At 23.1% G+C, this 12,989-nt stretch overlaps 1 protein-coding gene across 2 annotated transcripts in view; it reads right to left on the reverse strand.

The window, feature by feature from the left end:
- The window catches only part of LOC113555584 (metabotropic glutamate receptor 2), a 168,209-nt gene that overhangs the window by 137,359 nt on the left and 17,861 nt on the right, over positions 1-12,989 (reverse strand). For both annotated transcript variants that reach the window (XR_003405405.1, XM_026960030.1), the window contains exon 2: positions 2,873-3,018. Coding sequence is in view for 1 of the 2 variants with exons in the window: in XM_026960030.1 (XP_026815831.1) it covers positions 2,873-3,018 (146 nt within the window). In the remaining variant the exon portion in view is untranslated. The remainder of the gene's footprint in view (positions 1-2,872; positions 3,019-12,989) is intronic.

Genomic DNA, 12,989 nt, shown 5'->3' on the forward strand with positions numbered 1-12,989 from the left:
AATGTCGTTTACACAAGAAATATTTATCTTCTGTAAACTTATGTTTTTTTCGAACCTTTTCTTAGAAACTGTAATAGTTATTTAATGTAATAGAATAACACAAATTGTTCAAATAAAAATATTGATATCTATTGTTTTTTCTTATAACAAGGTGCTGTGAATATACATTATATTTTTTGAGGAATACTAGGATTAATATATTTTAATAGAACATTCCCCTTGAACTTTTTAAATACCTCATAAAAAGACGCTGAAAACATACAAATATATACTGCTATCTATGTATATTGTTAATTATGTAACAATTGTTTATTTTAAATTATGATTCTCGTTCCATTGAATCATTCAATATTTGTGTAAAAAAAATTAATTTCATCGTATCTAATATGTTAGAAACATATTTTTTTAGTTTAATGATTTAAAAAAGAAATAGTATGTTTAGTTTAGCATTATATATTTTGTCTGTGGCCAAAAACAGAAGATAAGACTGAATAAGTACAATGTAGGTACCAACAGTGTACACTGTATAGGCTTTGTCTGTTATTACAAAGAGTTGGAAATAAATAAATAGAATATAAATCTATGAATACATATTATTTAAAAGTAACGGGAGAAAACTAAAACAAAATTAAAATTTTTAAAATTGTGCCTTCTATATGCTAAATCGTATACATATACCTATATGTATACGATTTAGCATCTAGTACTCTGATTTGTTACAATATAAAAAGCGATTTTCAAATACTTAGAGACAATTTATTAACTATCATAAAAAGTACCAGGTATTTTTTAATTAAAACACTAAAAAATACCATACAAAATACACCTATTAAAATTTTTTGTTTTTTCATAATGTGATATTTTTTAATTAGTTTTAAGATTTTATATTATAGATAATTTTATATGTATAATTCTATACTCATTGAGTTCGTCATAAATAACTAAATTATGGTTACCAATACAAATTTTGTTCACAAAGAATTCTTTTTACTAAAGAAATGCCTTAATTTTGCTTATTATATATATTATTAATTCTAAAAGTATTTAAGTTTTGAAATATTTGTTATCATTAAATTAAATTTTTAAAATTATTAATTGGTAGAGTTTAATAGGTAATATGAACAAATAAAAAATCTATAAATTCGCTCGGCAGGTTGGTTTGATTTTTCCTCGTCATTGAATAGATATAGGACGTAGGTTATAGTAGTAATGAATGTATTGAATTTATATTCAGTGTTAAATCAATATACTTATATGTAAAACATATTCTGTGCGAACGATTCAAATGAATCAGCATCTATTTTTAAGGATAGTTTATATTATATTCAATTTATATTAGTATAAGTATTTTCTTGATTAGGTTTGACTAATTTATGACAAAATAAAATAAAAAAACTAAAAAAGCTGAAAACTTAAAATACCTATACATAACTCAAGAGACAAAATATTTTAGTAATTACATAATATTATACTACCGGGAAATTTTTTTTTATAAAATTTCAAGTTTACAATATTCCTCTCTAAATTATAATAAGAAATAACATTGTTTTTTTTTTCTTCACAATTATTAAGAATTACGACATTTTCTACTTTTGACCTCCAAAAGTACCAAAATACATAAAAATAATTTCCAGGTACTAATTCAATGTTTTAAAACAATTTTTTACTTCCAAACTTGATACACAATAATTATTTATAAATATAAATAAACAATAAAAACATAAATTATTGTGAAAACAATAAATTCCTCACTCCATACAGGATTTACAGGTGTCTCGCGAGAATTTACCCATTGCGATATCTCCTGAAATAATGGAGATATCATAATTCTGGTTTTTTAATAAGATTCGCAGAAACAAGAACTACAAATATTTCATGTTTTAATTTATTTTTATGTTTTGGGAAAAAAATTAAAAAATGTATTTTTTTATTTAATTATTTAAAAAAAAAAAATTGAAGATAGCCAATTTGTAGAGTTTTTTTTTTCTGAAAATATTGACCTTTTAACATTTTAATTTCATCAATTTCCTGATTTTTAATATTTTTTCTAGTTAAGAAATAAAATATGACGTTTACACTGAAACCCGTTCGCCAGCCGTACGATCACGCGGGCCACATGTTTGATACAATGATACCACTATGGCATTATTGTATTAAATAATTTGCAGTTATTTTAGAAACTAGAAAAAATATTAAAAATCAGGAAATTGATGAAATTAAAATATTAAAACGTCAATATTTTCAGAAAAAAAAACTCTAAAAAATGGCTATCTTCAATTTTTGTTTTAAATAATTAAATAAAAAAATATATTTTTTAACTTTTTTACCAAAACATAAAAATAAATTAAAACATGAAACATTTGTAGTTCTTATTCCTGTGAATCTTATTAAAAAACCAGAATTATGATATCTCTATTATTTCAGGAGATATTGCAATGGGTAAATCCTCGCGGGACACTGTATATTGAACCATAACAATTTAAACAACTTCTTTGAAAAATTAAGTAAAAAATTGTCTTTGCATAATAGAAAATAAAAATATGGGATAAACACAAAAAAAAACTTTTAAATAAGATAAAAAATGTTTTAAAAACGCGTTGTTCTTTCCATGTTATCAGTTATATGGCATAAGAATCTATAGAAATAATTACATAATTACTATTTAAGAGTAGGAAAAATAAACTAAAAATAGTTTTTAGGATGGTAATTTTTTTACCGATTATATTTTGGAATAAAACATTTAAAATATTTATTAACTCTGCAGGTTTTCTTCAAAAATAATATTAAATTTGTGTTAACAAATACTTTCAAAAGTTTTTTTTTTTTGCAAAATAAAATAACTAAGTAATTTTTTTATTTTATTTTTTTTTACCTGGGGTATTTTGAAAAGTCTTAATAAATTTGCTACTTGAACAGATGTAACACTTGAAGCTGCTCCAACTACGCCAGATATTACTTTTCTTACTTGTGACTTGTTACAATGAAAATATTGAGTTTCATCTATGTTGCTAATAGAACCTAAAAAAATAAATCATACAGTTAATCAGTTAATTACAATAGAAAAAAAATTAAAAGAAAAAAAGTTATTAAATAGCTTTTTTTAAATTATAATTTTTATCAAAACAAATTTTATTAATACAAATATAAATATTACTATTATTCGAGTGTAATATAGGTAATTTATTAAAACCCTACAATATGTATTAAAAATCAAATGTAAAACAAATTATATCCTCAACAATATAAGTATAAAAATATGGAAAATACATAAAAGTCCAATCATCTGTAATTTTCTATTTTCTATTTTCTAATATTCTATTATATATTATTATGATTATAATTTTCAAACACAACAAATACATTTCAGCTATATTTTTATATTTTAGATATAATTATGCTAATTTTTTCAAGTTTTATATATTAAAACCATTGTATTTTTTAACAAAATAAAATTAACAATTTGTTATTAATGGATAATCATATAAAGTTTAGACGAGCTATCGTATTATATAAAGCATACAACGAATCTAGATTAGTAACTATAAAACACAGTAAGTACCTATATTAGGTCACATTGTTTTATCATAAATCAATATATTTTTATTTTTATATATATATATTTTTTTTACATACCTACATACCTATACAATTAATATATTCATATTTTTTTAAGCTATAAAAACATATTTTTTAATCTTAATCACACAATAAAAATGTAGAATCAATGGATCATAAATACATCATTTAGGATTCTATGCTTTTTGAGTTAAAAAAAAAAAAAAAATTATTGTTGATGAAAATATTAATTTTAAAAACTTTGTAAATAAATGTTTATTAATGGAATTACCATATAACGTGCGTTAACATTAACCATTTTGCTATGATTTTATCATACTTCTTAATTTATGTATCCTGAACACCTATTTTAAAGAAAGTATTATTTTCTAAGATTACCTATTGTACTCTTAAAACCAATTTATTTGATTTGTGGTATTAATAATATCGACAAATATCAAGTATCGGTTCTAGTATCAGCCTATCCCTAATCAATATTTTATATTTTATTATATTTATTTAAAATTAATTATTAATTATTAATTATTATAAATCCTTATCTTCAATACAGGTTATATAACTTATGTGAGGTAGGTTAATCAAACATATAAACATAATTATATAAAATATGTATAATACTTACTTGATTTTCTAATAATAAAATAAAACAACAATACAAAATAATTCTATTTTCTTAAAATTATCTGTTTCGTCCCTCTATTTTATTTTTATAAGCTTATAACATTGTGCGATATCGATATGAATACATGAGCTTATCACCATTCGGAAATATTGAATATTAAAAGGATAGAATAATATAAACGAACTATTATCAAAATGGCATTGGATGTATAAAAGTTCCATTTTTTTTTTTGTGAAGTCTTCACTACTCTAATTTCACTATCACCATCATAATTCTATTTTTAGAAATTTCTATAAAAAATAAGTAACTAACTTGTTCGCGTAGAATATAATTAAAAGTTATAATTCTTAAAGCATGTTATTTAATATCTGATAAAATTTTCTGAAAAAATTATTATTTCCTACCTAAAATGGTTTTAATTTTTAATTGACCTTTGTAATTTAAAAAGCACTAGATATAATGTATTACAATAATTTTAAAATCTATAGATACTAAGTAATATAAACATATTTTTAATTTTTATCTAACAAAAAAATAAAATCATTAAAATATTTAATTTTAATTAATTGTAAGTAATAAATTATTATTATTTAAGTTTCTATTTGATAAAAATTAAATATCGTATTTTATGATAAAGTATATTTCAATTGAATCTCAATGTTGAAAATATATACCAATAATTTAAAAAATCCTGTAAGACGAACCAGACAAAAATAGTTCGATGGTACATAGTTTTGATGTTATAATACCATTTTCGTTGATACACAATAAATTACATAAATTAATATGTAAAAACAATATAACATAAAAGTAATATAACTACAACCTCATAGAACTTATAGTTATAATTTTTATTATAAAATATTATTACAAGATTTCAAATATAATAAAATTAAATAATATACATACATATATATGTGTGCGTGTGTGTATCACAAAAAGAACATTCCATCGACTTAATACTATCAACTTTGTACTTATAACGTATGTAATTTGTACTTAATTAAGACATCAAGACTCAAGAGTATGTCAGCGCATTTTACTATATTTGGTCTCTTAGTCTCTTACTAACATAATATTGCATATTTTCGTTAAAAAGTACTGACTTCTTGCTATTTTAGCTTTGTATTACAGTAATTGAGTTATTATAAAATTTTAATTTAAGAACATTGTCTGTGTTGACTGTTTATACCTTATACGCAGACTTTTTTACAATATTTTAATTTGTTTGCAACTTGATGGTAGGTTAATTAACTCTAATTCTAAAGCTAACAACACAGGGTATATTCCGTTGTACGAAAATTTGTCATGTAGCGCATGGGATAGAGAGAGAAAACAAATAGTATGCTGATATTCTCCTAACTCATCAGATGTTACAACATTTATAGTAGTTATTTACCAACGTTTTCAACCTATCCGTTTCGTTGTCAATATTACGAAAACCACGTAAAACAGTTTGCGTATTACAAAAACCATTGGCGTGCAAAAGCAGCGAATGGTGCACGATCAAAGATAAACGTGACAGATGAGATTTCATAAAATTTGTTCAAAAAATACACTATTCATATGCAATTTGTTTGTAAACAATATTGATAAAAATATATTATACGTTAACCGAATAATAACGAAAATTTCTTAATAATTAAGAATACATTTATATTGTTTAGCCTCTTAATAAAAATAAAAATAAAAATAATTTATGAGTACATTTATCCAAAAGTATTAAATAGAGTAATGGTAAAGTATTAAATTAATAACTTGTTATTCATTTTTACGTCTTACAACATAACGATAAAACAGTTCATCAAAAGAAAATTTAAAAAAAATATATAATTTTAGTTATTTGTGAAAATAATATTATTTTCTGTTATTTTAATTAGAAAGCACTACAAGAAAATGACGTGTTGACTAGTAATTTAAGATATTTTTTGTTAAATTATATTACATAAATAAAATTTTAGAGCATTCACACAAATGTGTTGAAATCTCAACCATTATAAAAGCGACAAGATAGTTAAAAACATGTAAATAAACAAAAAATTCCCATAAAATACCATTCATTAAGTTACATCTGATAAAAAAATTAAAAAATTAAAAAATTAAAATTAAATAAATATTCAAATTATTTGAAGTGCTAGTAATTAATTGACCTAGAAATATTTAATCAATCACACAATACACTGTGGCCTATAAATATCGAATTGTATCAGACAAAATCAATATCGGATCACAAAAAACAATACAAGAAATAAAATTAAAATTGCATGACCTTAAAAAAAACAAATTCACTAATAAATGAGTTAACTGACATTTTTATTTCCTAAAGCTAAAATAAATCATTATTCTAAATACAGACGTACACTTATCAATACATGAACTACTCATAATAAACAATGAGATTCGAGTATGTAAAATTTAAAATATGCTGTTTATATTTTATTTGCAATGAACCTGACCAAATCGAAAACTGGTAAATCGATTTTATTATTAAAGATATATATATTATTGGACATAATATTATTCATTCTGGAAAATAACTATGTTCACTAATAAATGTAAAACTTTGATTTAAAAAAAAAAAAGTTTTGCTCATTAGAACTTACAAGAAGACAGTTACATTGATGATCATATAAATATAACAAAAGTTCGATATATCTGTAGCATATCCACAGTAAATATCTTATAAGCTATAATACTTCTTCGTAGACGAAAGAGATGCCGATAAATGATTTTCCTACTCAATATTATATTATGATTAAAAATATACTTTTTATTCAAATCAAAAATTTAAAGATTAGGTATATAAGAAAAAAATTATTATATAATAACATTATTTTATTATATTTTAAGAGAAAAATAAGTTTATATAGTAATAAAAACTAACCGCTATAAATTAACCGCAACTTTACAATCTCTTCATTATAGTATTATACTCATATTATTAATATATCACTTTTAATGTTTGTGCAAAAAATAGTACTTTAAGTATTTCAGTGGGCAACCTGTTATATTGGTATCTTTAAGCATTTTAATGATATATTATATAAATATACAATAAACATATTATGTAGAAATGTATGTAGTACATAAGTTATATTATATATTGCTATATCACATATATGGAGGAAAAACAAAACATGACTATGGATAAAACATAGTATATTATTATAGTTATTAATTATATTTTATATTTTATAAGCTATAAAAGTTACTTTTTTCCAAATAAAATAGAATACAATTATAATATTATGTTGACATATTTTAAAATTAGTTATAAAATTCATGTGATTGATTTTAACAATAAACAAGGTTTTTATATAAAATCATATTAAAAACTAGAAATTACAACTTTACAAATTTAAACTAAATTATGTGCTGTGTTTTTAAAAATTTTAAAAATAATTTGATATTATATATGTATACCCATATAATAACTATTTTTAATATTTTAAATTCTCCTTATTTTATTTATATATTATGCCTACAAAAAAAACTATCAAAAATCTTAAATTTAAAATATATTATACAGAGTGTATCAAAAGTCTTCATCCGATATCAAAAATTAACAAACCGTACCTACGAGTAGTTCACTAGTCATTACGGTACCAAATTTATCAGCTAGATAACTTAAAATAAACTTGGTTACCTTATCTTTCCATTAGTAACCTAACCTAACCTAACCTAACCTGCGGCTAATTATTGACGAGCTATATTAATTTTAAATCAGATAAGTCTTTTGAAACACTCTGTACATCATATTCTATTTTAACTTAATTAATAAATAATAACAAAATATAAGTACATATGTATTCAGTTTATCATTTTCAGATTCTAAGTATAGCTACTTATCATGTTATTTTTAATTTTTTTACCCCTAAAACAACTTCGAAAATAAATCAAAAATGTTATGCCTATTTAAATGATCAGAGCCCAAATTAGAGGGGGGCTAGGGGACTGTAGCCCCAGGCCCTGATATTATTTGGGGCCTCGGGCTCCTTTGATAATTAATTATTCAAGTGGCACTGTGAAATTTTATGATATTATTGCTTACGTAGGTAGTATACCTTTCAGTCTACAGTTTACTTTTACATACATTTTGTTGGTCAGTTTCGCATCATTAGTACAATCGGTACATTAGTTGTTAGTATCCGTCGACTCTCATAGTAATGTTAAATTATTAAATTAGTTTTTAGTCGAGTTTGTGAGTTATGTTTGTTACTAGTGTAGTAGTGTGTGCCAAAAACTATTGAAATTTTAAAATGTCTGAGAAAAAAGGATTCATCTCAGCGGTTTGTGGTTGTATAGAACAAAAATTAAAGAAGAAGGCCGTATACGCAGTAAGCAAGTTATCTAAATTAACGATTTTTTTTAAAACTATCAACAGTGTAAACGAAGTAACTAACATACTTGATTTTTCAGATCTAATTCAAAAGTTTAGTGAACTAAAATCTAGAAAAAAACCGTTGTCTTAAATTCTAAATCATGTAAATTTTCTTATTATTTACATTGACTATGTTGAAAAATGCATTACCACATTGACTTTATGTACAATGTACATGATGTATATCAGCTAACACTTTTTGTTTAAATTAAAGACTGTATCTACACTACTACACTTCTTTTACTTATAAGTTATATTTATAATTTAATTTTATCGTTTTATTTATATTAATCGTTATTAAATAATTACTTATAGACTTATGGTATAATTTATTTATAATCTTATAAAATAAATTGAATATAAAAAATCCCTATACTAAAAAGACTACACTTATAATTTAAGTCGATAATTTAGAATTTAGATAATAATTAATTTGGGGCCCCATCAAAAAATTAGACCCGGGCCCCAAAATTCCTAAGTTGGGCTCTGTAAATAATAATAAAAATACTTTAAAATGATAAAATATATTTGAACATAAATTTTAATTTTTTTATTTTAGAGCATTCTTTAGGGATTTTGATGACAGTATAATTTAATCTTTTTAAAATCCTTAGGGTTTCGTTTTGACTCTGAAGATTACGTACGTGACATTTTAGAATTCAATAAATCAAAACAACTCATTTTCTTTAACCGTTTTTCTGGCCTGAAAATCTTAAAGTTTCTCAATTTTCAAAAATTTTATTGAAAAACTTCTTTGAACAAACTAATATTGATGGCTAATTTTGTATTTAAAATAATCATTATTTACTACCTAGTTAAATTTATAACCATATAAATTACATAGTAAAAAAAATTCTCATATTATGTAGTCATAATTTGATTAAACGTCAAAACAGGACTTCTAACAAGGAACTTCTAGCATTTACATATTTTTTCTGCATAGTTTTAAAAATAAAAATGTCAAATATAAATCCAGTTTATGACATTAAAAGTTTAAATCCGAAATTGTATTTTACATAAATTTGTTTATATCCATCCACTCTAGTTTTACTTATTATTTATTATGATAAATTTTAGCATTAACTAGATTGTATAAATATTTCAATTATAATGTCATAAAAATTAAAAACCATAGGTTTTAAAAATGTAACACGAAATCTGAATTAGTAAATTAATATCTAAACAAATGTTTTTAGTAAAATTGTAAGTATTCGAGAAGTATTGATAATCAGATATTTACCCTATTTTATCTTTGATACTATGTTGGCAAACATATAATTATTATATTTTAATAAAAATATATACGAGTATACAAAAAAATAAATAGTTATAGCCTAGTTAGGTATTAATAATAATTAAGCATAGCTCTTATATTGGTATGAATTATATGTGTTTAATGTATAATTACTAAATTACTATCAATACAATACAATATAATTATATTACTTTTCAGTAAGACATATTTATACGAATAATATTTTATAGAATAATGAAGTAATTGGGTTATGATAATACATTATTCATAAATGACCAATTTATAGGTCAGTCATAATATTATTTCAGAAAAGCATCGCTCGATAAAACAAACAAATCGAGCATAGAATTATAAAACTAAGTAACAAAAATAAATTCTTCGACAAACAGTATTTTTAAAACAATATACTCGTCCAAAAATACTATAGATTTGATTCGATTAAAAAATAATAATATCTAATAAACATAATATAAAAACACGCTTAATTAAATATATTGGTACCTACTAGATTTTGCTCTAGATAGTCAATGTCATTGGTATAGTTTCTGTGTAGACAGTGAATTTTAATGATATTATTTTAAGATTATTGTTTTATTGCAATAAAGTAATAACTTATGATTTTCTGTTGAGTATAGTAATATGCTTTTTATATTATTTTTTTTTCTAATAACCTTAGCTCTAACATCTAATATACTAATTGATAAAATTTGGTGTATTAAATCTGTAACACTGTATAATGAAATCCATAAGATCTTTGGGGTGAGATAATAAATTACGAGATATCTTTATTTAAAAAAAAAATAATACCTTAAAATATAAAAACGTTTAAATATAATTTTTAAAAAAACTCGTCATCGTTTGACATAGCTCACATAAGAGTCAAGGCTTTATGTAATATATTGGTAGCACACCTAAACTATATAACAACAACAAGTATAGGGAATTATTTTTTCAACACGTATTTAATGTCTTATTTTCACACCGATTGTCAAGAGGAAATAGGGGATTAAACTATCTCTGATTTGAATATCCCAGTCTCGAATATACAATAATATACGCTCTTTAATATTCTATTCATTATTGTTTATCCCACCTGCGGTTTTTGGTCCTATAAAATATTATTTGCTGCTGTTTTAATTCCATACCCAAATCACTGAGAGTTAGCACGTGATGTTTGTGACTATAGGATATGGGCATTGGTAGTTAAACATTAAATATATTTTGATAACTGTCATATATCACCCAGAGATTTTGTTGATATGACCTTGGAATGGATAATGAATAATATCATATGATTTCTTATGCAGATGATTGTTGTGGTTGTTTAAAATTAATGGTAATAGCTATATAAACTTTAATAAAGATAATTTAGGTTCAAATTTATCTCAACCAATATAATAATATATTATAATAAAAAATTTATTTTTACAATCATTCATAATACCACAATTCAATCAAAATTAATTTAATAAAATACAGATTGATAAACATTCCTCTATTCAAAATAGTATTAATATTTTTTAGTTTAAACATAAAAACTAGATAATTAAATTTCGTAAACAAACCTTTGTGGAACTGACTTTATAACGCAGTAAAATGTATTTAATCAATTGTTTATTATAATTACTTAGTTATATAAGTATAAATAAATTTAATAAAAATATATTTAATATACAATTACAATGTATATTAAATATTATATGAATTAACTCGACTGTGTATTCTCCGCTTTTAAATATTAAGACCGATTTAAAAAGTCTATTAAAACACTTAAAATATTAAAGTCGTTATTGATGCCAAAGCGATTGACCTACGATGATTACCTCTCTAAGAGATACAATGTATCTTTTTTTCGTTATTGAGCCTCTTTGTGGGATGAGATTGATTACTCCCTTTCCAACAATATCCAATAACCGGACCACACAGTCTCTTCTTTATGTAATTCACACTTTTGAGGTAATATGTTACATCCCTCTCGTTTTGTATTATCACACATCGCTATTCTGCATTAACTACACGTGACAATAATTAGTAAATCGAATTTATTTTATTGTATTTTTGGAATACAAAGATTTAGTGCTAATAATCTATCTATGTTTTCTGTAATTATTTCTGTGGTTTAACAATAGTTTCATGAATATTATTGCTTCTACATTTTTTAAATTAAAAAAACGTTATAAAGAAAAAAAATCCTATCAGACTCAAACCCAAACAAAAATATATTTTAAGATAATATTAATTTAAGCCAAAATCATATTGAACAATTTTATTCTAATTATATATTTTTCTATATTTCGACTTTCTAATATTAAAGTATCTTTTAAAAAAACATTTTAACATATTACTTTGCTTTTTAATAATGTATATTGTTATATAAAATATGATATATTTAATATAACTAATTAAATAATATAGAGTTGTTAATACAAAATTTGCTATCCTCTCAAACACATAGTTTTTAAATATAATATTATTTAGCATAGATTTTAAACTAGCATGCTTAATTCTATTAGCAGAAGGTAATAAAAAAACTATACTAAAATAATTTATATCTCAGCATAAGAATAAAATAAATTCGCATACTGAAAAATAGGTCTTCTGATTGGTTTTCAATTTTATCGGAAACATCACGAACTCATGATGACTTTGTCGGCACAAGTACTTAACAAAACGAAACGCCGAACAATTGATTTGACAAAGTGATATACTTCATGGTCCGTTTAACAACAACTAAATTTGTTCGAGAAAATATACATTACAACTAAAACCACTCCCGTTGAGGCTAAGGAAAGTCGCAAATTGTTTTTGTCCACTATTGTTTATATTAATGGCGGTATTTTCTTACCCCTGTTACCACCACTTTTGACACTCATTAATGCTCATAAACGTTTATCATCGCTTTCCTTTCCACCACGTCACTGTACACTGTACAGCTATCAGATTATTCATGAACGTCACGAACAATCGTTAACATTCCTTACCAAAGCTATTTGATAACACGAAACCGGTGCTATACGCTGTGTAAGCAATCAAACAATGTAATTAGATTTACACGAATATCACGATGTACACTTCATAACTTTGATCAACAACCATGCCTATGATAGCGTTATACTTAAAGGTTTGTCCTGAAAATTCAATAAGTTCAGCGTATA

Source organism: Rhopalosiphum maidis, chromosome 1 (assembly GCF_003676215.2).
Source record: "Rhopalosiphum maidis isolate BTI-1 chromosome 1, ASM367621v3, whole genome shotgun sequence".
NCBI lineage: Eukaryota > Metazoa > Arthropoda > Insecta > Hemiptera > Aphididae > Rhopalosiphum > Rhopalosiphum maidis.